The 26,732-nt window shown below is 32.4% G+C and overlaps 1 protein-coding gene across 1 annotated transcript; it reads left to right on the top strand.

Annotated features, from left to right (window-relative positions):
- The first annotated feature begins 862 nt into the window (after positions 1-862).
- LOC128155825 (voltage-dependent R-type calcium channel subunit alpha-1E-like) lies at positions 863-25,688 on the top strand. Its single transcript, XM_052817702.1, has 38 exons — positions 863-1,266; positions 1,430-1,690; positions 2,105-2,208; positions 2,598-2,737; positions 3,071-3,174; positions 3,971-4,138; positions 4,472-4,680; positions 4,783-4,886; positions 5,254-5,366; positions 5,462-5,512; positions 6,310-6,331; positions 6,628-6,758; positions 7,933-8,045; positions 8,433-8,545; positions 8,975-9,106; positions 9,372-9,444; positions 9,675-9,795; positions 11,617-11,693; positions 11,890-11,939; positions 12,131-12,199; positions 12,398-12,590; positions 12,690-12,796; positions 12,927-13,014; positions 13,233-13,393; positions 13,643-13,789; positions 15,578-15,779; positions 15,876-16,043; positions 19,891-19,998; positions 20,188-20,271; positions 20,606-20,713; positions 20,983-21,048; positions 21,150-21,241; positions 21,322-21,466; positions 22,509-22,639; positions 23,056-23,276; positions 23,422-23,505; positions 24,068-24,174; positions 25,109-25,688. Exons 2-38 carry the CDS (start codon positions 1,465-1,467, stop codon positions 25,223-25,225), a joined length of 4,449 nt encoding a protein of 1,482 aa, XP_052673662.1. The 5' UTR covers positions 863-1,266; positions 1,430-1,464; the 3' UTR covers positions 25,226-25,688.
- Positions 25,689-26,732: the final 1,044 nt, after the last annotated feature.

Genomic DNA, 26,732 nt, shown 5'->3' with positions numbered 1-26,732 from the left:
ATTTTTTCTGACAGAATTCACATAGTAATTTACCGAAAATAGGCCTCGGACCCCTACTCTGTGCAAACACAATGATCCCTCGGACCCCCACCCCAGCTGGAAAAAAAAATTCTTGATCCGCACATAGGATATTCACATCTATAATTACTTATTTGTCTTCAACCATATTTGTTAGCTTCATACATATTTCTCATTTATTATTATTTGTTATTTTTGAAACATGTTTTTTGCAGTTACTATTACTATTTTTTGCAACAACTCTCCTTTGTTTCTTTGTGGGGGGAATTTCTAACAAAAACAGAACATTTTTCACCTGTTCATGTCTACCTTCTCCTAGATAACGTGTATTTATCATTTTTGAATTTGCATTATCTTGCTAAGGTAAAATATTAATTCTGTTGTTCACAAAATGTGAAGAAAGTTTTCCTGAAGTTTGTTTCTTTTAAACTAATTTTTCCCCAGTTTGGTACAAATGATTCTAATTTGGTTTTTCGTAAAATGAAATTTTGCTCACTTTATATCAAAATAACTAGAGTCTATTTGAAAATTCTCAAAGAAATAATAAGATAATTTTTTTACCATCAATTTATATCGACATGAAACATGCTGATGCTCTCTGTATGCATAAAATGTAATGTATTGTTTCTTACTGAGCAAACACGTTATATTCATCTTGATTTGAAAAATAAGTGTATTCAATAAGAGGCATGGGGTTTTGGGAATTTCCTGCCAGGAATTATACTATCCAGCCTGGCTCTAACAGATATAATACTATTTGCCTTGGATGGATACATTTGTTATGCGCTTCAACTTTGACAGGATTACTTGAACGTTGTTTTCCGGTAGAATAAAGTAGGTATTAAATCGGAATTTGTCAGTGGTAATTTTGTCAGCCCCGGGGAAAGGACCGTTTCTACAACCTTCAGCAACACTTCTTACCCTGGGGGTGACAAATAGGACTATTGATATTGCCCTTGTACCACTTGGGAACTGTGCATTGACTGATCATCAGATTCTCCGTAAGATACTTAGAAGGAAGTGAGATGTGAAAGCCAGCAACATGCCGAAAAGATTAATACGATCTCGGTAGAATGCAGACATTGTAATAAAGTTGATATCCGCAGGAAGGGGGAAGTTTTAGACTTTGCTAAATAGTATATACATATACTTAACAAAATTTAACAACCTTGTTTTTAAACATTAAATATTTCATCAAATGTGTATGGTATGGAAAATGTATGCAAACAAATACTTAGCTGTGTTATGGTAAGATAAGCTTGACTTCATTACAGTGTATAGTCCTCATCTTCTGTTTGTCTACTTTTGAGTTCGTTATATCAACTAAAATACCATTTCTTTGTAAAAGTTAGAGCTATATATGTTTAAATATACTTATCTATTTTGTCGATATATTTTTTTTATTCGTTAGATAATTGGAATATTGAAATATAACAAGATATAGCAATGGACAACAAAACAGGAGAGCGTCATCCTAACCATGAGCGGACACCTTCTAATCGATCACGTGGTCTTAGAAAAAACCGCATCAGATTCACCGAGGTCGTCACGATGCTGAGGGACAAACAGAAGCTGCAGGAGCAGGCACCGACTGTGTGGGATCGATCCCTGTTCATATTCAAGAGGAAGAACTGGATTCGAAGAGTGGCCACCTACATTACAGATAGTAAATATCCTTACACAGGGTTTCTTGTCATTACCCGGTTTTAGCGCGAGTGCAAATGAAGGTATTAGAAAGCACGAAAAAGACCATTGCCAATTCGCACAAATTTGAATTTTCATAATCCATCTTATCAGGCGTTTTTTCGTACATGTAGCCATATCAACAATTGAACAAGAGTTTCAATTTTCAAAAAAATATTTTATTCATTGACAACATAGATCTAGTCTAAATAGTCATGACTACAACAAACAATTAACATACATAAAACAAACATAAGATAAAATAAAATCATCCCAGTAAGCAGATCAGTTATGTTGAAGGTTTTCTTTTCTAATATCAAAACACTTTTCCCATACTCTTCTCGCAATAAATAAAGATAATTTTGTTACTATATGTATAAGTTCTCCTTAACAATGTGTAGATTTTTTGAAATTTTCATGATCCTCACCATAATAGCGAATTGTATTGTGCTTGCACTGGAAGAACATTTGCCGAACAACGACGAAAATGCAATGACACAAAAACTGGTAAGATGCTTTTCAAACTTCAATGGTACAAGAATACATACTAACTAGAACCGATAACTATTATCGTCATGTAAATGCAAAAATACATGAGCGAAAATTTTAGCCCGAATCCCTTCTTCGTACAATTGAATTTTTTCTTGTAAAGAACTTAACTAAATTTGTTCGTCCAATCTCTCTACCAAGTATTAGTTTTCATTAACAATAGTTTGTGTTTAAATGAGAGGTGATTGTGATTTAAGTGAGGGTTTACACCCAATCAGGAAGTACGATACATTCCACGAGAGTTGAATACATGCAGTAGTTTTTGACCTCTTAGTCCTTATCTCATTTTTACAGAAAACACATTGCTATGAAATCCTACTTCCTCTGACAAATCTAATTTGTTTCAGATGAAATCAGAAATCTTCTTTTTGGCAATATACTTTACTGAAGCTGTCCTGAAAATCACATCCAAGGGATTTTTCTTCGGAAAAGGCGCATATTTAAAAGACAACTGGAACAAACTGGACTTGTTTGTCGTTGTAGCGGGGTATAAAACAAAGTTTCTCTTTATGTATCAAAGTATATACATGTATCAAACAATGAATTCAGAAAAGTCGATAGGCAAGATATTTTATATAAAATTAAAATTGTTTGTAACTTGTTGAAGTTGAAATAAAATGTATTTCTTGACTACTCCGGAAGAAGTCTGCTTTAAATAATATCATAACAAACACTCGACATCCCAGTATATTAATAGCATAAAGCACAACTGTCAAAACAATACTTCTTTCCAGGAATCAAATGCACGGACTATGATATTTTGAGATATGATAATACGTCACAAATATTAAAACGTAAAACCGAGGCGTTATTTTTCCAGGTTCGTTGAGTATTTCATGAGTAATCTCATCAATAATGTCGACCTCACACTTCTAAGAATGGCAAGAGTGTTCCGGGCGCTCAAGCTGATATCTGGAATCCCACGTGTGTATATCTTAACAATATTTTTTGTCAGTCAATACATGTACATACTATGTAACACCGTTATTTTCACGTGAACTGATGAACTGCATACTCTGACTGCGGATAAATGCACTGCATGTAGTTTGATGCTTTTACTATAATTTTAAATTTTTAATATCAATATAATTTGTAGAACTTTTTATAAATTACGGCGGCGTGAAAGGGCTAGATGAGATAAATAAATAAATCTTATTTGTTCGACCGAATTAGGATTACAACTTCGAATAAGGATGCAAATACAACTTATTCGTCCGAACAAATATCGAATTCATCTTAAGAAATAGCTAATTCGTCCGAAGAAGTCCTAATTGATCCGAGCAAATAACTTTTTCGTCCAAACAAATCCTAATTCGTCCGAACAAATAACTTATTCGTCTGAACAAATCCTAATTCGTCCGAACATATTACTTATATCGGTCGAAAAATATCTTATTCGTTCGGCCAAACAAATAACTTATTTGTTCGAACAAATCCAAATTCGTCCGAACAAATCCTAATTCGTCTGAACAAATCCTAATTCGTTCAAACAAGTAACTTATTTGTCCGAACAAATCGTAATTCGACCAATCAACTAGCTAATTTGTCGAAACAAATAACTTATTTGTCCGAACAAATCGTAATTCGTCCGAACAAATAACTTATTTGTCCGAACAAATAGAATTATATTTATTTTTTCATCTGAACCTTCCACGCCACAGTAATCAATTATTGTAAAATAAGTAAGTTTTTTTTTTTTTTTTTTTTTACTTTTTAATAGACATGAAGTTGGTTGCAACGACCATCCTGCGATCGGTCTCTAGTCTGTTACCGGTCCTATTTTTAGTCAACCTCTCCGTGTTGATTTTTGCGATTCTCGGCATGGATTACTACATGGGGGCATTCAACAGGGCTTGTTTTGAATCTGAACAAATGTTCTGTAATAGAGGCAAGATACACAAAAGCTTCACAACCCCTGTACTTTTGGATATCTATTTGTTGATGTTTTTTTTCGCCATTCAATGTTGAAATATATTTTCCGCGATGAATGTATATTCATTTTGTAAATGTATATACCCTTACCCGTATCTTGTATTTGTTGTGAAATTCTCCACTCTTATAGATATTATTATGATTTTGTGATTGGCTGTTTGAATAATTTGTAAACATATTCTAAAATACCTATCAGTTGGTATACCCATTGAAGGGGTAACAATCAGCGTTATCCAAGCAATAAGAATCAATTTATATATAATCAAGATGAAGATATTGTATTGAATAGAAAGGGCATGCCGCTACGAGATGGCGGACGAACGACCGTGTCAGACGGATACAGACGGAAGTGGTTACCACTGCTCAGGAAACACCACTTGTAGACGGTACTGGAAGGGACCAAACGATGGAATCACCAGCTTTAACAACATTGGTTTGGCCTTACTGACGGTGTTCCAATGTCTAACCATGGAAGGATGGACAGACGTCTATTACTTGGCAAGTTAAACACATAAGTTACACGACTTTCTGTTTTTAAGCAGAACATGCAGCTCAATATGACAGGTACATGTACACGAGATAAGATATTTTTTCACTCAGGCTAACGACGCTAAAGGAGTTTGGTTGAACTGGCTTTACTTTGTCCCTCTTGTGATGTTCTGTGCGTTTTTTATGATGAACCTCGTTCTTGGGATTCTCAAAGGGTAAGTGAGCATGTATTTTACAGACATGTGGTCATCATAATTAAAAACTGTCAATTGAATACTGATATAGAACTGATTCTTATCAAGTACCATATTTCTGATCATTGGTACATTGCTGTGAACCTTGCAATTCAACTTGTAAATCTAAGAGAAGCTGAAAATGTGAAAAGTTATCGATGACGCTAATATCTTCCACCTAAACAGAAAAAATTAGCGTGGACCACACACATATATATATATATATATATATATATATATATATATATATATATATATATATATATATATATATATATATATATATATATATTGCAATGTGTCCTAAACCTGTAGCTCCCTATTTGCTAACACGGTCAATCAATTCCAGGGTTTTCACTAGAGAACGAGAAAAGATGCAACTAGAAAAAGAGATAGCAATGAATGACGGTGTTATGAATAAGACTGCGATTCGAAACTACTTCCAGTGGATTAACAAAGGAGGTAAGTACGAAGGTACCCAAAGTACCCATGTCTTTCTCAATAGGATGCCGCCATCATTCAGCACGTGTATTCATTGTCAAAGACTTGTTTTCTAGAAAAAAGTATCTACGAGGAAAGTCGCTCAGAAGCTGAAGATGCAGGAAAAGGTAAAAGCATTCATGCCTTCGCCTTTAGCAACTGGCATTGAACATGTTTTAATGTTGAAGAATTTCATATTTTCACGATAATTGCAATAAAAAATTTAAGTGTACGCAATTTTTAAAATTAGATAATGATGATATTAAACACATGACCAATAATCTTATTTTTACTACGAGGTCACGTAAAAGTAATAATCTATAAATACAGGCACCTAACGTAATATATTTTTCTTAAAATGAAAATTAATACCCTCTGTTATTATTAGGAAAATAGTATATTTTTTTATTGTGAGAAAAATGTATAAGGTATAACGCCAGGTGCCTGTGCCTGTTACCTCTACAATAAAGGTAATAAAATGGATGTAACTAATCATATAACACCTATATAATTACACTATGTATTAATTGTCAATATACCAGTATATAATGCCTGCGGGACATTCTACCATATTAAAGTAACTATTACTTATATTTCTTTGCTGATTTTATTTATTTTTAAATTTGATATTTGATAAAAAAAATTGATATTATTTATGAGTTTATAGAAAATTAAGAAATATCAATAACAATAAAATTGAATACCAGCATTGCATCATTTTACTGATTTTAAGCTAAAACTTGTTAGAGCTTCAGGGGGAAACAGCATGAATTAACACAATTTAGTGATTTAGTTAAAAATGTAGTATTTTCTATATTGAATTTTAATATTTTGTTAAGTCATAAATCAGATAATACTTCTTCCGTCAAAAAAAGACACTTTGTCAATATATGTTTAAACGAGGTAACCGTATTGTTTTCTTTAGATTGTGACCCGGGAATGATAAGGTAATAAATTAAGCTTAAAACATTTTAATAACGACTTTTATGTAAGAGACTAATTAATGTAAGAGACCATTAAACTATTGTAAGAAAAACTCAATTTAAAAAAAAATCACGCAGTTACAAGGCATTGCACTGTAAGGTCATAACAGCCGTGAAAAGGCTCTAGAGAAAAAATGCAAAGGATATTTATGATAAATAAACATAATGCGGTGAACCTTCATTATACATTGGATAGCTCTTTTTTAAGTAGACCGATTCAATTTTTTTTGCTGATTATACTGTTAGTATCAATTTTGAAGAGTTTTGTATCTAAGAAGAGCGGTGGAATCAAAAGCATTCTTTTGGGGCTCAATGGCGTGTGTGGCAGCCAACACATTAATTGCTGCAACTGAACATTACAACCAACCACAATGGCTTACTGATACTCAGTGTAAGTCAATAGTTTTCTTGTAGTTCTTTAGCTAAAGAGGGTACCAATATTAATCATAGCAATTTTTAAGCTATATTTACCCCTTTGAAACGAAGAGTTCTGTTTAGAAATATTGGAAAATGATCAAATTTTAAGACTAAAATATTTGGATTTTTTCTTTAATAAATAATACCATTGTCTAGTAGTATATAGCCGAAAATATCCTATTTGAAAGTTTAAGGTAGATTTGATGGATAATTTGTTGACCATCCAACCTCCCGAACAGAGTACATATACCTATAGTAATAAGTATGGAACGCCAAATTAACATATATTCAAATATTTGTACCTATCTTCAAATAATTGTACCTATCTTCAATTAATTGTACCTATCTTCAAATCATTTGAAGATAGGTACAATTGAATTAAAGATAGGTATAGATGATATAGATGATATATATATATATATATATATATATATATATATATATATATATATGTGTGTGTGTGTGTGTGTGTGTGTGTGTGTGTGTGTGTGTGTGTGTGTGTGTGCAATATATTTGCAAAAGGCATCATTTACTTATTAAAATATACATGTATATCAATAAGTAAGCCAAAAACATGTATATCCGAATATCCCAAAAGTGACGAAGTTAGGGTAGTGACGTAGTTAGGGTCACTATATACCTAAATAAAAAACTGGCTTTATTTTTTTCCATAATTTTATCAAAGAATGTATTACTCAGTTGATAATCACTCTATTTATTAAAGCGGTAACAATTATTATGATTATTATTTTCGCGCCAGTTGTGACGTAACGGAAATGACGTACTATACAGGGAGTATACATTATTGCCAACATTTTTAGTAATTGAAGATAGGTTTAATTCAATTGTACCTATCTTTCATTCAATTGTACCTATCTTCAATTCATTGCATTTGTACCTATCTTCAAATCAGTTGTACCTATCTTCAAATGAATTAAAGATAGGTATAATTGAATTGAAGATAGGTACAATTGAATTGAAGATAGGTACACATATTTGAATATATGTTAATTTGGCGTTCCATAAATAAGGACTGCTTAATATCTTTATCGATATTATTAAATCAAGATTGAGATATCGAAACATATTATACATAATTACATATATTTTCAGATTAATGAGAATTCATCTCATAATTTTTTTTTCAGGCATTCTTGAAATATTCTTTGTGGTATTGTTTGGCATTGAAGTCTTGATGAGGATAATTGCACAAGGATATCGACAATACTTCTTTTCAAAAATGAATGTTTTTGATTTATTGGTGAATATTGGTTTTACACACTTTGATGATAAATTAAACTCTGAATACCAAATATGATCTGCAGCAATTTTAATGGTTCTAATCTTTAAAAATAATATTCTGCTTATTGATGTCGCAATGATTGCCAAGCAGCCAATGTTGTATGGTATTATTTTTGAACTGGAATCTCAAACCAATGACATGATTTTTATATTGTTAATCTATTTTTTTTCAATTTCTGCCTCGGTTTCACCTATATATATTACAACCAGTATACATACTTTTCTGATAAGGTATATAGTAAATTCTAGTTTAATTCTTAATTAACAAAGTACGTATCGCGTGAATACAATATAAATATTCTTTTTTTAATTTAATATAAAAAAATCAATGAAAACTTTTAAAAAGGTTTTGATGGCAAGCGTTGTTGAGCTGATCATACGCTCTGGGGTAGGCAATCATGGACTTAAGTGTAGTGTCTTCAGAGCCCTAAGATTGCTGCGAGTGTTCGAAAAAACAAGGTCAGTATACACTAAAGGGATTGGATTTATGCAAAAATATTGTAAAGTAGTTATACTTTTTACACTTAATTATAAACAGAGCAAAGTTAAAAAATAGTAAATCTATTGTATACTTAGAACTCGTTCTGAAAAGTTGTAAATTGTAAAATATGAGAAAACAAAAATGCAAATTGTAAACAGTATCAGAATAAAATGTACAAGAAGGCGACCTGACCCTCTGTACATTAATGTGGTAGGACAAAAAGAATTGAGACTGTGACCGTGAAGGCAAATCCTGTCGCATACAATGTAGTATTGCATATTTCGCCGCTCTTATGTTTTCTATAATTAAATTTGTCGAATCCTATAATAATAAAGCATGGTTTCCGTATATATCCTTCGATTTTTATATCAAATGTGGTTACTTTTGTTGTTGTTCATTATCTGTAGGTACAAGCGTAATATAGACATCCTAGTCCAGGTGATGATTGACAGTAAATCTTCCGTACTGAGTTTGCTTTTTCTGTTGTTTCTCTTCCTCTTTTTGACCGCTGTTATTGGGATGCAACTCTTTGGCGGACGGTAGGCATCAACTACAATATGTTTTGCATCGAGTTTTAAGAACACTAACTTGATCTATTAAGCTTTTAAGCTCAATGGTAATGACATCGAGCAAAGATTCACATTTGTAGCATTTTTAAAAATTAGTTTCATTGCGCCTGATATGAGCAAAGAAATATATGATGGGCATAAATCTTCAATAAATAAATTGAATTATTCAAAAACGTAGTTGTTTATAACTTTTTTCTAAATTAAATATATTTATGTCTTTGATTCGGTGTTTTAGATTTAACTTTATAGAGGGCAGACCCGCAGCTCATTTTGATACTTTCCCTAAGGCTATACTGACCGTGTTTCAGGTAATGCCATATTTGAAGTTACTTTTGACGCGGTTTCATCTTTGACCTTTGACTTAATGTTTACGTTTTGTTTTGTTTTGACGCGGTTTTATCTTTGACCTTTGACTTTATGTTTCCGTTTTGTTTTGACGCGGTTTTATCTTTGATCTTTGACATTATGTTTCCGTTTTGTTTTGACGCGGTTTAATCTTTGACCTTTGACTTTATATTTTCGTTATGACATGTGATAGATTGTGACTGGGGAAGACTGGAACTCGGTGATGTACAACGGAATCCAAGCTTATGGAGGAATTGACGGGATCGGTGTATCGGTCGCCCTCTTCTTCGTAGTTGTTGTTCTTTTTGGGAACTGTATCCTTTAGAGAACATTTCTTAACAGATTTAGCTAACAACTAACATTAAATTGGACATAATAGGACGGTTTTATGTATAACATTGTGCTGGATAATAATGCCAGTGCCAAGGTGGCATTTTTGCACCCGTCTAAGATGCATATATCGAAAAATCAAATATGCCACATGATAGATTATTGCATAAAGAGTTTACAACCACCTTTGTTATCATCGTAACTCACTTGTCAGGTGAGATTATTAGCTTTCAAAAAAAAAAATTCCTACAGGAAAATTATTTTTTCTCATAGGAAAACAATATTCCAACAAGAAATTTGAAATTTCCTATCGGAATACAAGAACTTCCTTTTCAAATTCAATTTTAGTTCCGACAGGATTTGATTAACTCCGATAGCAGATATTAGTTTCCTATAGGAAAACTGCTTGTCTGAATCAAATTCCCACATGAAATACCATTCTCCAACAGGAAATATAATTCCTCTAGGATTTTTAGAAAATCCTATAGGATTGTCAATATTTCCCTTGGAAGAATCATTTCTAGAGGAATTATAGTTTTCCTATGGGATATTAATTTTTAAAGGTAAATATCCCACCTGTCAGTTGAAACACACTAAAAACAAAAGTCGTTATATACTTTCTAGACAATGGTCTATCATATTGTATGTATGAATTTTCCGAAACTGCCTCTTAAGCGGGTGCAAAAATGCCACCTTGGCACAGGCATAATTATCCGGCACGGTGTTTTATATTAAATACGGACGAGCTTGATCAACACTATCATAGAACTCTTCGGGCTTTATTGGATTTGATCGCTATACACGCTATAATTTGCGTCAATTTTGAATAAAGGGGAAAATGTATGTGTTTGATTACTAATAAAAGTTACCTTTATGCTGTTGATTATAATGCTCAATTCGATCACGTAACAAATATATCAAATATTAAACAATAAAAAATATTTATTTTCCTGCCAGGAAAGTAATGCCTCCTCATGAATATCAATCTATCACGTGATATCGACAGCTAAATTTAGTCTATCATACCAAAACTGGTGAAGGGTCAACATCTACATAATTGTGATAGTTTCACAAAGGAAAGGATATTTTCAGTAAAGCATAAATTTGTCCGATATACGAGTACAAACAAAAGAAAATAATACAAGCCTGTAAGTAGATATGAATACTTCCTTTAAAAAAATGACGTAGACCTGTGTTCTTCCCCCTATGTGCTATTTATAGATCCTATAAGTGTTAATGCAGAAGTAAGGGTATCGGGAATGACAAACGTATTTTACTCATTATACATGTATGTATTTCAAATTAACAACTGTTAAGCATATTAAAAATCAAGTTGGATATTTAATTAGGCAAACAATAACTACAACCTAGTTCTCCGCGGACATGCGCAATGAGGTCGGTTTGCTCTTCCTTCATCAATATTCATGAAAAGGTATATTTTCCTGGCAGGAAAATAAACAATTAAAAATCTATGTCTTTGTAACGAGATGGAATTCATCATTGTAATTTACAGATTAAGAATAACTTTTATAAGCAGACAAACACATGTGTTTTCACTGTAATTCAAAATTGACGTAAATTATAGCGTGTATAGCTTTAAAGATAATTCGTTTCTTCTGAAATACTTTATTGTAAACTGTTTCATCGAAATCCATTAACTGATATATAATTTTTAAAGCCTCAAATTAATACCGTTAGAAAAACAGTTTTTAGTGTTTCGAAATTTAAATAAACTAGCGTGAAACTGTTGAAAAACCATGTTAAATAAGAAGATAATTTTTGTTATTTTTTTCTAACAATGTAAGACACCCTTTTAAATGTTTTCTTCGCTATCGCCGTGGACAGTCTGGCTGAAGCTAAGGATCGTGAAGATGAATCAATGGTAGGTTTGTAAAATCATTATTACAACCCCACCCCCTAAAAAAAAACACGATTCTTTTTGTATGTTACCATTGTTAAACTTCTTAATTAACAGAAAACGAAAGACTGAAACAAATTGTAAAATTTGTATATTATTTTATTTTTGTAATAAATATATTTTAGCATAGAAAATAATATGTCAATTATTTATTTAATAGTCTAAACCTCAGATAGACCGTAGGGAGCATGGACAAAATTCAGTTAAAAGGTTAGGCATTGGTCTCTCTTTCTCTCATCTTTCATACACACACAATTGTACGTAAGTTTTAATTTTTCTCAATAATGAATAATTGACATAATGTATAGTTTTCTTACTGAATGAAATAAAATTGATACCTATCAAATGTATATGTCATAAATATGCTTGTATATAAAGTATATTTTGCGCATTTTCTACAGTTGTATTACTCTTAAAGTGGCATGCTTGAATCCCGACAGATCTCTTTTCCTTTTGAACAAAACGAACAGGTAAGATGTAATTCTGTTGCACAATCATTACAATATACTCGTAATTCTGTTTTGTTTTATCTTAGTTGTGAGTTTCGATGCCTTGTATGAAGACATCGTAAATTGAATTCCAAAATAGTAATTGGAATTTATATTGATTAATTATAAAATCGTCAGTTGTCGAGACAAACCTAGAATAAAAGTAATATTTTGGCGAAGGTTTCGAATGCGTGTGAGCAAGGCTGTTAACCACAGACACTTCGAGACACTCGTGATGGCTTGTATTGTGCTGAGTAGTATCACCCTGGCGGCAGAAGATCCTACAACGGGACAAAACTCCTTGCGTAACCAAATATTATATTGGGTGGACCTTGTATTTGCTGTTATATTCACATTGGAAATGGTGCTAAAAGTGGGTCAAGAATAAGAAATGGCGATATGAATAAATACTGACTGTTAATTACGTTTTTAGTTGTGATAATTACACTTATTGATATTGTTTCCTCTTCAGATCATTGATATGGGTCTCTTGTTGCATAAAGGATCTTATTTAAGAAATGGTTGGAACTGTATGGATTGTGTCATAGTCGTTGCATCTTTAGTGTCCTTGTCAATCAGGTCAAACATTATACAAAACATTTTAAAGATGTTATTATATCATCTAATTGAATTTCAGTATACTTTTGGAATTATAGGGAATATTATATACCTATGTTAAATGTTAGTTTACGTTTTGTTTCATGTAAAGAAATCCAGGTGTTAGCTCCATAAAGATATTTAGAATCCTTCGAGTGTTACGGATTTTTAGAACAATCAACAAATGTCCTGGATTGAAGGTAGACTATTCTAGCTCTCTTTCATAAAGATAAATACAATAAAGAACAACAATATGTTAAAAGAACCCAATAAATTTATCTACAAATGTACAAAGAAATTATTATATCATGGTTCTCCATGGGTCTCCATAATCTCAGGCATCATTCACGTCTATCCTAGCTCTTTTTCATATACATGTACCTACATAAAAGTGTGATTAGACCTTTTCTCTTTCAAGTCGGCTTGTGTGATGTTCATAAAGTCTATTAAGAGTGTAGGACCGTTGCTTTTCATCTACGTTTTGATGCAAGTGATATTTGCCATCATGGCAGTGCAGTTATTACAGGGAAAACTTTTTTACTGCAACGATTCTACTAAACTCACCCGAGATCAGTGCAGGTACGAACCTTTTTGAATATCATAATTATGGTACTTATATACACAAATATAACCAAAAAAGATTGAAAGATGATGTCACCCAGGAAAGATGATTAAAAAATGAAAATAAGAAATTGCAGTCCCAAAGTTTCTTGACCACACGGAATCGATTTTTATCTATCTATCTATCTATCTATCTATCTATCTATCTATCTATCTATCTATCTATCTATCTATCTATCTATCTATCTATCTATCATTCATTTTCAGAGGCCAATATATTGACTATACTAAATATCAAATGGGGAAGCTAGAGGTATTAGACCGAGAATGGCGACGACGTGATTTCCACTTCGACGATGTATTTGAAGCCATGACAACCCTCTTTGTTATCACGACCGGAGAAGGATGGCCGGAGTAAGGGTGATTTCAAAGTCTTTTCATCTTTCTCTGTCAAGATATTTTATCTACTTATTTTAAAGGAAGGAAAACCAATTAAAATATTTTACTTATTTAGAAAAGTTGTTGCTTTAACCTCATGGATAAAACATCATCAATTATAAAATATGTTATAAAAAATTATTATCCCTTAAAAGCTTGATATACAAGTATATCAATCTAACTCATTAAAAACAAATGGACTGAATTGAAATAACCTTTAAGACTGTTTCTTCTTATATCTAAACGTTAAATAAAGGTAATTGAATGTGAAGCAGTCAAACCATTAGGATATTAATAAGATTACTAAATAAATATATATCTAGTTCACCCCAGCTATTGATTTGTCGGGTTTCCTTTCCGTTCTACTCTTTATATGAATGATATTCCATACAAATATTTTATACAAAATAATTTAATGAAAGAATAAACTTTCCATTAAACATTCTGAATCATATAAAGTGATATTATGGCTAAGTAAATATTTACTTTGATTTTTTAACATGCAAAATAGAATTTGAGCGTATGGCTTTAATAATTTGATTTTTACCGTGTTTCGTAGATTAGCTGGGAAAGCGTTGTATGATAGTTACGTGTTTGAATAGTTTTGCGTATGAATACAAGACGGGACCATAGAAAGTCCATTATATAAGGGTCGTTGTTAAAGCTGACATGAACTCATAAAAGAGTTTGGTCGCCATATTAGTTTTCATCGTTCCTCTACTGCCGCTGGGGTATATATACCGGTCGAGAAAGTTACGGTCGGTTGCTTTCCGATCGAGGCATTCAGGTTATACGGACTTCTAAATGCATGAACTACATATTGTAGTAAAATCGTTGTAGTAAAGAATAATGGAAACAGCAATCAATAAAATACAAAATATATTTATTCTTTGAAAGAATTTCCAAGGTATCCGTATTATTTTGCACAAATAGTGCTGCCTTACTTCACATGCACATCGAACACGTGTGTCGTTCATACAGAGTGCATAACGTCTGCATCTTTTTGAAGTCACCGGCGGGACTACATACAACACAGTAGATAAATGATAGTAAATCCAAGAAAGTAACAACGTGACATCGTTTCCATCGGTTTCTACAAAAAAAAAAATCCATGCGATCATTGACAATGCTCGATCTGCCACAGTGTGTGATTGCGCATGTGCAATGTTATAACATACACAGGAAAACGGTCCATAATTATCGAGGTTTTTTGAAGCATCTGTGTCTGGATTTCAGTTTGTCTTGTTTCGTCGTTCATTGGATATTTCTTGCCCGTTCAGTGGTTGTCATATTATTTTTTTGTTCAAAATGCGTTTCTACACGTCTTTTCGTCCAAGGTAACGTGTTCGGGTGAATGAAATACCTGAATGCGGTGAAGCATGAATAGTGCTTTCGGCCTTATATAGGGGGTGTGTAGCGATGAGCAGAACAATGGAAATCGACAACTAATATGGCGGTATCGGAGATAAAAGGGAAATAATGCTTATATATGAATTCATGTCAGCTTTAAATAGTAAAGGGCATTCTAACCAGTTTCACGCATCGCACGAAGCTTATATTTTTTAAATTATATATTTGTGTTTAAAAAATATGAATAGGTCTGATACTCGCCCCTTGACGTTAATTTCACTTGCATTATGACACAGGTTTCTATAGTTTTTCCAAATGTTTTCCGGGGCATTTTTTAACGTCAATCATGTATATTCATATATGTTTATTTTAATTATGATGTGGTTTTCAGAATACTACTTTTGCTGCTTTCAGTATTTTTGACTCTGCTGTATCAAGCGCAGGTGTTGACCAAGGACCAAGCCAGAGCGAAGACAAGCTGATCGCTATCTTTTTCGTTGTGTATATAGTGATTGCACCTTTCTTCTTCCTTAATGTCTTCATTGCAATGATCACTGTGGCATTTCAATCAGAGGACGTGAATAAAAAGAAAAGGAGTGGTTTAACACAACGCCAGGCAAGATTCAAAATTGATCGATATTCATTATAAATATTTTACAATTGAAATCAAATTTATTATCTTGTACAGTTTAAATTTAGTTTGATCTTTTAGGAAAATTGCATTCTGTACGTCATCCGTGCGGAACCAGATCATTCACGATTCATTCCAAAGGATGCCTCATGGATTCGACAGAAATTATGGAGGGTCGTCATATCCGATCGCTTTGAAAACTTGATTTTACTTTTGGTCGTTCTAAATACAATTTGTTTAGGAATGGAGGTATGTCAACGATAAGGAAAAAAGCAGTATATATATGACGACATTATGATCGACAAGCGTTGTTTCACAAATGACTGCTATAATCTTTGGAGTGTTATTTGTCTATGATGATTCTTAAACTGTTACTAAATTGTCATCGACTTAATCTTTCTACTTCTCTTGGACTTTTACTTCCTGTTGTTGTTCTTCGAAAGCTTCAGGTATACCCGCTCCGAAGGACAGGGACTATACTGTTTACCCTTGTGTTCTGTGTCTGTGTCATTCTGTCCGTAATAAATTTGTGTCAAAGATTTCTCAGTAAGTATTAATCGTAGATGTTTGAAATTTTAATACACTCTTTTATACGGCATGCTATATGGTGGGGATCTTTTTTGACCAATCAGACATCAACTTTGTAATAAATGACGACTTCGTTCACTTATAGTCTAAATTTTCAAGCAAATTTTCGTCTCAAATTTCTCAGCAACTATTCATCGCATATGCTTGAGATTTTAACACACCTTTTGTAAAGTATGCCATATGGTGGGATTCATTTTTGGACCAGTCAAACGTTAACTTCCTGTTAAATGACGGCTTTGTTTATTTATAGCCTAAATTTTTGTCACAGATTTCTTATAACTATTAATTGCAGATGCTTGAAATTTTAACACACTTTTTGTTAAGGCATCCTATACGGTTGAATTCATTTTTTAACAAATTCGATGTCAAGTTCCTGTTAACTTTCGACTTTGCTTATTGGATTTGTATATTCAAGTCAAGGTAAGCGTGGCCCACAGATACCTTGTTAGCTATGTTGTACATGACTTATCGTCTTTGATGAAAAAAGTTTGTCTTACCAAAGTCTTTTAAAGCTTTCTCATTCTATCTGCTGTACAATAGTTTTTGTCAAGTTATCTGCCTTAATATATCATTCTTTGACATTGTTGTCAGTCGTATTCTGCCGTTCTCTCTCTCTCTCTCTCTCTCTCTCTCTCTCTCTCTCTCTCTCTCTCTCTCTCTCTCATTGGCACAATTTATTTTGTAGATACACTTCTAAGTGTTCACCCTGATCTGATAAATAAAATAATTTGAAAATGAAATATGAAAAATGAATGTGAAATAAATTTTTAACATTTTGTAATCGATATGTGTTCTTAACAATAGCACAGATAAAATAAAACAATAATGATTGAAGTCAATAATCCGTTTCGAAACCTAGATATATGAAACTGGCGTTTTTTAGCATGTGCTTTGTATTGGTGATGATAACTTGCAATTGTCATTAGTCTTTAATAAAAGTCTCAAATAAATTACCTTTTAGAAGGTGCAGAATTATCATTAAGGAAAAAACAAGAGTCGTCGGAATGTTAGTGTCTAAATTGTTCTTACACCTGGTTTTACTCACTTTAATTTAAATCTACTGTTCATTTCAACCTCTATATTGTTTTTAATATTTGGCAATTCAAACAAAAAGCTTTTGTACAAAACGTTTCAATGCTATTAGTGTAGCATCTTTTCAATCGATAACCAACAACAAATCAAAGCTTTTGGGGAAACTTAACCAAACAAAAGTGTTTATGCTATCCAGCAAAAGCCCAGGTTTCGGGTCGCGAACAGAGGTCAAGATCGCTACATCGTTTTTAACATCTTAAAAGCCCTCCTGACGGCGAGACAAAGGAATGTGACATCATGCAATCAATAAATGATATTGGGTGTACACTTAGGACCTTGGTTTATAGTGTAGTCTTTATATTCTGATTTGAAATACAACATTTGACAGACATAGACATTTCGACAAGTACAAAATTAAGATACTTTTCAATTATTGCGGTTTTTAGGTTAATACTATGATCCAGCTAACTGAGAAGCACAATATTCACTAAGCCGAAGGCGAAGTGAATATTGTACTTCAAGGATAGCTAAATCATCGTATTGATCTCAAAAACAGCAATAATTGTTTTATTAAGTGAGTCATCGACGAATTGAAACAGACGTATCAAAATTAGATATTTTAGTTTGAAGCCATGATAGAACAAATTGAGAAACGCTAGTCATTGGACGATCAATTTTAGATCAATCTAGAGAAAATTAAATGGTTTTCGTAACGTTAATTATAATAAATGTATTGCTATACCTATTCACATTTTCTTCTGTATGGTTCTAATTTCTGGCCATTCAACCACCTGGGGAATTCAAAATATTGTGTGTATTCAAAACGTGGTGCCAAATTATTTGATGTTTTGTCAAAACGAAATTAACACCATATATATCAGCGCCAGGTGTTTAATATCATAATAGTTTATGGTGATAATTATTTTACATATAACTGGATCATTTTGTACAATATTAGAAATAATTAAATAGTTTTTGCATGCAAATATCAAAACAATGTATCCCTCTTGATGGAACAAGCATGACTCTAAGTTATATAATACTTTTATGTAGTTGTCTTATTTATGTGTGTTAATTAAAAAATCACATTTTTATTTATTTCAATATCAATTATTTTCAATTATCAATTATTGATTCACTGCATTAAACTAATCGAAAATCAGTTTAGTAAAGTCTTAAATTATAGCCAAAATATTTCCTCCATGGCAAGAAGGACGTCGATTCTCAATTAATTTCTAGCAGAAGGGATTGAATACTGATGAAAAATCATTTTTGATATTGTGAACATCATTAAGCTATGAATTATCAGTTTTGTATACATATTAACAATAGCTAATAAGTCATTCCATGTTTTCTTTCTGTCACTTTTGAAGGTTGTCTTAATAATACATAATATATAAAAACATTTGAATCAATATTTCGAAATGGCTTTCTTTTTCATTGACATTTCCCCCACTTTTTAACCAGATAATCTTTCAAGAATGAACAATGATATTTTTATGATATCTTAAGGGGATCCATATATGAAATCCGACATTTTCTTCATTTTTAACTTTTCAGGATAGCTTAATTATCGCCTTTTTGTGCACATGCCCACTTCTTACTCTTTTTAAACGTATTTTTCATTCAGTCACATATAAAGCGTTTATTTCAATATTTCAAATGAATAAATGATTTAATTTCTCAAAATTTTCAATAGTTTTGAAAATGGTGAAATTCCTAAACTATTGCCAAGAATCATGTACTGTACTAAGCTAATTCTTTTTATTGGGACATTTGGGATTATTTATTTATTGTAAGTCATTTTGTGTTTTCTTGTACTCAGTTTTCTTTGATGTCACTGATTTGTTTGTTATCTAGTATGTGTTAACCAATTTACTGTCCAAACACCAGGTGCCATACATGAGACTTTATTTACTCAAGTTGAACCTCTTTAGCAATAGGTATTTTATTACTTAGTGTGAATTATCATTACGCGTTAATCATCCTTAATTAATATTTTTCTAAACGTACGCAATTTCAACAAATTTCATTGGTCATTTCATTTGTTTTACAAAACCTAATTTTTACGACAGGCGAGAGTTGGGTTATGCTCGTCACTTACTGGATTACGCTCTATTAATAAATACGTGTATTCTTTTAACCGACTCTCTGCCTCTTTTTCAAGTTTCTCGGATCCAACCTATTCAAGATTGTCTAACGATATAGACAGTGTATCCAAAAGGAAAGGGCAAACCAAATATTCACTCAAAGCGTTACTAATTTCGTATCCATTTCAGATGATACAACCCTTTGAATTTTTAAATATGAGCAAGCTCTGAAAATAAACACATGTATACCTGAAATCTATCTTACCTTGAAATATTCCACCTATTCTGACTATGGAACTAACCAAACAGTAGAAAACCACACACCAACATTTATTATGACTTTCGGACTGTCATAGTGTATTTAAACAATGTTCTTTTCGTTTCAGTATGAGGACCAACCCCCCACTTACTCGACAGCTTTATGGTATTCCAACCTGGCATTTGTTATCATATTTTTTGTTGAGGCGGCATTGAAAATTTTTGTTTTGCGTAAGGTTAGTCTATTATGAAGATTTTAAACCAATCCTGTATAACAGAAATATATAATCAAGTCTATAAGTTACGTTGATATTAGTATTTTCCCCAGTGATTTTAACATTTCTTATGCCCGTATATAGACGTGATGTGTGTTGAATGTGATGTTTCGTGAACTGTGATTTTATAATGATTCATTTTTTTTAAAGAATTACATCTCAGATAATTGGAACAAAATAGACTTCGTTATTGTGGTTGGCAGTATCATTGATGTTGTCCTAGATCTATTAAAGGTATTTCACTTTTCTTGCTTTCACCGCTATCTGTTGTTGGCTGTCGCCTCTGCGTTAAGCATTGATCAGGGCATCTACTATCAGTGTTTCGAGTGACTCCAACAGCAAAAAGAAATCCTGTCATTTCTTTATTTTTTTTTCTTCCATTTACATTGTTATTAATTGTCTGATGCCTCTGCATTACTCATTGACGTTTTAGATTCAGGGCATCAACTTTCGAGTGTTCCGGGCGGCTCGAGCAGCAAAAAGAAATTCTTGTCATTTCTTGATTTTTTCTTCCATTTACATTGTTATTAATTGTCTGATGCCTCTGCATTACTCATTGACGTTTTAGATTCAGGGCATCAACTTTCGAGTGTTCCGGGCGGCTCGAGCAGCAAAAATCTTAAAGAAGTTCACGTCCTTAAGGTTTCTGTTGTGGAGCTTTTATCTATCAATGAAGGTACTTTCACTGCATATTAAATCCTCATTCAATACATCTTTAAATATTTATACCGACATTTATTTAGATGACACACATGAAGCATCTTCAAAAGTATTTCGGATGGTAACATACAGTCATTTGTAATGTGTCGTAAATTCTAAACGTTGGACTTTAATTAATGCTCGTTTTTTTTCTCAAGAATTGTACATATATGTTTATATTGTTGATTAATTTGAATATACATGAATCAATAAAACAATTGTATATGCGATTTTTAAATGTTTCAGTCTCTACCATACGTGTTTTTTCTAAACATTCTGTCGTTCTATGTGTTCGCAGTTCTTGGAATGCAGGTAAATATCAGAACTTTATCGTACTATCCAACAAATATACATATATTAGTATATGTATATTTATTTTGTTTTTGTAAATGAATAGTTAATTGTGTTGGCAGATGTTTGGAAATATAAAACTGGATGAAGATACCGCCATTACTCGATACAACAACTTTGGCAACATATTAACGTCACTGCTGGTTTTATTTAGGTACTAGTTTTGTTATTTAAAATAGATTGCTTAAAAATACACTTTTTTGTTGTTTTTCTTACGTACGTGCTCGTAAACAGGTGCGCCACGGGAGAAAACTGGCAAACGGTTATGTTGGCTTGTTCTGGTAGCCGGCCCTGTGAGGGAGATAACTCGGACACGTCATGTGGCTCTGCCTTCGCGACTCTTTACTTCATTGTGTTCATTTGTCTGTCTGCATTTTTGGTAAGTGGTTGATTTGTTTTTATTTTTAGCTAACCTGAGCTGAAAGCTTAAGTGAGCTTTTCTGATTACTTGTAAATTTTGTCTGTCGTTCGTCAATTTTTCCGTCTGTCTGTCCGTAAACTTTCCCAATTTTCAACATCTTCTCTAGAACCACCTGGCCAATTTCAAACAAACTTTTTAAAAAGCATTCGTAGACAAAGGGGATTTAAAGTTAGGAAAATTAAGGACTACATTCTATGTCAAGGGAAGATAATTAGGAATTATTAAAATGAATTGAGATTTTAAAAAAATCTTCTTTTTAAGGACCAAATAAATAGTTCGGCCAGGAAAGCTCAAAATTATGGAAAAGCTTCCTTAGGTAGTGCAGAATTAAAGTTGTGAAATTTATGACCCCCGGGGGCTAGGGTGGGACCACAAGGAGGTCGATTTTTTTTTTACCTAGGAATACATATACTATATAGAAAAAAAAGCTTCTCAGAAACCAACAGGCCAGAAAAGCTGAAACTGGTGTGAAAGCATCCTGGGTTAGGAAAGATTTAAGTTTGGCAAAATTATGATCCCCAAGGATATATATACTAGTCTACTTTTCTCAACAAATGTTTGTAAGGTGGCCACCAATGACTACCTGCGCAGTTCGAAGTGATTAACAAAGTAGTTGTTCTTTATTTACGTAAGCAATTTGCGTACTTAACAACAAAAACCCTCAAATTTATTGCTTTTGTATCTACTGACAGCAGTTTTGGGCTTTTGAATATAAGTCAGTTTAAAGAAACGGCCGTACATTACCATTAACGGTCCTAAACAGGAACGAATACAGATTTAACGGGAATATTTTTTATCAAAAGAATTTAAACTCAAACAAATAAAGAAGAGCAGCAAGTCTTGCAGGAGGAGAAAGAGGATGGGGTGGGGTTTACATTTCTCTACTTTATCTTGTTTACAAACTATAATTCACCACTACGAAACTGGGAAAAAATTGAACCCCTTTTATCTCCAGTGAAATGTACATGTATCCGCCTTACAATTGATGTCTGCATTGCAGATGATGAATCTATTCGAGGCAGTCATTGTAAACAATTTCGATTATCTGCACGCTGACCCTGCTCACTTGGGACCGCAGCATCTGCACGCTTTCACGGATATGTGGCATAAGTATGCCAATTTTCAAGACCCGTAAGTAACGAAATCTATTTTCATTATTGTACAAAGAAAAAATGACAACAGTCAACCATCTCAAAAATCCATAAAACGAAATACAAGTTCAAGGTAGAGCAACACGTACCTCTAAAAAGATAGATGTAGGATCAGGTGCCTAGGAGGAGTACAAAATAATTTACATTGTTAACTAGTTATAAAAGTAAACATGTTATGATAAATAAACATAAGAGTAAACCTGCCTTAATTGACTTTGATATGAGGCAAAGTGGTCGATGTCGTCTGTATTACACAGTAATTCAATGATCTTTAAAAAAATTTCAATTTAGTTGCAACAATAGTTACTAATATTCTGAAACATTGGATTGCAAGTACATGCCATGCTAAAACAAGGACTCAATTAAAAAATCTTTTAAATTTCTAATTGAATCTAGAATGACACTGGAAGTACGCCATTTAAAAGATTTTATGAAGTCTATGAATCCTCCACTTGGTTTTGGAAATAAATGTCCGCGCAGACAATTGCATAACAATTTCATGAAGATGAATTTAACTCTAATGAGAAAAGAAATAAATGGTCACGAAACCCTGTATGTCAATTTTGTGGAGGTACTATTTGGCCTTGTAAGATTGGCACTGGGTTTGAATACAGGAGGTAAGTAAAGAACAAGTCGTATGCTTGCTAATGCTGACATTGTGATATTTCACTAGACGTCAACGTACTGGTTATATACCGGTATGTCGATTATTGCACGTTTCTGTTGTATTAAGGATTTTTTTTAAATTCTGTTTTCATTAAGAATGGAAGGATAATGCTTACCTTAGAGGAATAATTGAAGAACAGATGAAAGTGGAGAAGACCAGACTTGATCTGATGATTCCAGGTTACAAGTTTAACTTTGTTTTGTATAGTAAAAAAGAGCTGACTGATTGAACAATGGCTTTAAGAAGGCTGGATGGTCGTTTCCATTTTTAGACTAATTTTATCTCCTTTAGAACAAAAATTTTGCATAATGATGTAGGAAGAGCTTTGTATTGAAATATAGGAAAATAATCATATTTTAATTCTAAGATATTTTGCTTCAATTTATTCAATTTTTAAGCTTAATTACAGTTAATGGCTAAAAAAGTGTCATCTCCTGATTTTTAAGGTAGAGCTGATGGGTAATTTGTTGAGCACCCAGCCCCCTTGATAATTTTTATTAACATCATATTGAGTAAATGAACAAGTGATAAGAATATTCACTTGATCATTTTGAATAAATATTATATTTAACTTGACTGTGTTTTATGTAAATTTATGTCATGTTGTAAATTTTGAATTTAATGGGTGGGTGTAAATACAAAATTTACAACATGACAACTTGTAAATTTTGTATTGAAACCCACCCAGTAAATTCAAAATTTACAACATGACATTTAATTGAAAGTTTATTATAATCACAGAGACAGCTGCTGGGATTGGATTAAGGGAATACACATGCATTCAAATATGGCGGGAGGCTTTATCGAAGAAGAAGCAGCAACCAGCAGACGACAATCCAATGCAAAAGGTTTTCATGTTTTTTTCTAGATTTTACGGTCAAAATAATATAAAATGTTTGTGAAAACGTGTTCATTGTCTCGTTAAATATAAGTGGTTCATTTACGTAGTATTCCAAGACGTGTATAATCTTTTAACCTATTGTTTCATTTACTTCGGTTGTAAAAACCTTTTGTAATGGATGGCTCGGTATTTCTAGTACATTGTGTTCGAAACGGTAAAATTTCATATTTAATTTGAATATTTTGAATCAAATTAAGTATGGTTTATATAGTATATAATCTAATGTCTGATATTAATGTAGATCAAACTTGTTATAAGTACTATGTAATCTCAATTTTCAGGTAAAAATTAGAAAACTTATTGATAAGTTAACGAAATGATTTCTCATGAAATTCAATTTGCGTAAGTCTAAGCTATTTTGTTAATTGACAAACTCAAGTACAACAAATCAGCGATGGAATCTACTCTTCTTCATCTTGATAAAATATGTGAATCTTCACTTAACCTAGCAAATCAGTAACATTCTAAGTGATAGAAATCTGATTATTTCATCAGGCATCGGCATTTAAGGAGGGATGTCTCTTAAAAAAGGATAATTACGTAAACAGTATCAGTACCAGAAGAAATCAGATTTTTGACAGGTCTCATTCTCATGCTCTTTGTTGGCAATAGTGCAGTATATACAATCCGCTATGCTTGCACGATCAACAGGTTTTCATTTAACGTTCAACAATCGAATCAGCTTAAAAGTTTAATTTTTCTTATAATAAAATTATACTCAGTAGTCAGGTAGAATATAGAAAGTGTTGTTTTTTTTTCATGTAAATAGTTCATCTGCTTCTCAAACAATGTTTAAAATAAATCTTAAGAATTCCTTTAAATACAGAATGTATAACCAGGTTCGCATTTTATCTAAAAAATATTTTAATTCTTAATTATAGATCATCGGTTTTGGAAAGAGCATTGAAAAAAGAATCTCAAAAGGTCTACGAGCATCTAAAAGAAACAGAGCCGCAGCAAGTACCACCAGTAGTTCAGATATAGAAACTAAACTCTGATTATAGGCTGGTGGGAACAACAGGAAGTGTCTATAAAATACAGAATGAAAATCAAAGGAATGATCCGAGCGAACAATCCAAAAGGTGCAAAGTAGAAAATATGATAATTTTTAGAGATGGCTTTAAAAAACCCTTTGATTGGTCATAAACGCTCTTATAATTAGAAGAGGTAAGAAGGGGGAACAATGTTGATGAACTATGAGAAAGAATATGTTTCAATAACGTTAAACTCGGTAATGTATGCATCTATATATAAACCAACTAAAGAAATTAAAGTTGGACTTTTTATACCAAAGAATCATGCGATTTGTTTAAATTTAAAAAAATGACATTGAGGAACTAGAGGTTCGATTTTAAAAGAAATCGGGTTCAGAATTGTTTTATTTTTATATTGTTTTGTTGATATTTTATTATCTTTATTTGTTATTGTCAGGCTCTTTTAATTATATGACATAATAATGGACTCTTAGTTTTTTTTTAGTTCTTTCACAGTCATTGTTTTATTATGAAGCAATCAAGTGTTACTTAAACACCAGCTTCAATGTTGACCTGCATAATACAATGTCATAGGCAATTGCATACATTAAAAATGTAGAAGGGTTATTATATGATTCTAGTGATTATACAGTTTCTTTACAAAATGTTTGGCATCAATTTTTGATGTAGATTACTCGTAAACTAGTTGTTTTTATTACATTTTATACCAATAGTTTTATTTCATGTCTTAAATCTACTGCCTGAAGACCCACATATGACCCAACAACTTGCCTCCTGTGTAAGGAAATTATTGGCCGACAGCTGTCACGTGGAGACCATGTATATTCCTTTTACAGTACATTCATACAAAGCAGTCGGTAAAATATGTGTGTACCTTATTTTTCAAAAAAATGTCTTTAAGCTTCCAATAATGCTGAATGTAAGCATTGAAAATCTCTTTTATTTACATGCATAGAACCCTCGTCAAAGTGGTTCTATTTAAGCAGTAAACTTTTTGTCAGTTTTATTACAACAAAAATATGTACAATAGTCAATTGTACTTAAAAAGAGTCCAGTTCTAAAGTACTTTTAATACTTTGATTAATTCAGATCCTAAATACAAGGGCTGTTCGAACAATATGAAAATATTGCCGGAGTTAGTCATCTTTGTTTTGATACATGTACTGGTATTTTAGATAAATAAAAACCGCTAAAAGGAAGCGTGACTTAAGGGAGAGCCATTGGGACGAGTACATTTCTAAATGTCTTTCTTTCCAGTCCGAACAAACGTTTCCCCAAGCAAATGTTCAAAAACCGGCGCTAGAAATTAACACATCTTGAAGAAAATTCACATTTAGATCATGGTACCTCTTTTGATTGAAACGTATGTGGAATAGATGCATAAAGTTCATTTTTATAAAGTTTACGTAGACTTTATAAAGTAGCTTGTGTTGGAACGCTCTATAAAAAATGTTTCTTGGTAACACGTCATTGTTTATAGAAGGACTACTTGGTACTGACGATATGGTCT

Source organism: Crassostrea angulata, chromosome 7 (genome assembly GCF_025612915.1).
Source record: "Crassostrea angulata isolate pt1a10 chromosome 7, ASM2561291v2, whole genome shotgun sequence".
In the NCBI taxonomy this organism is placed as follows: Eukaryota; Metazoa; Mollusca; class Bivalvia; order Ostreida; family Ostreidae; genus Magallana; species Magallana angulata.
Note: the sequence above shows the minus strand (reverse complement) of the source record. Positions and strands in the feature narration are given on the sequence as shown.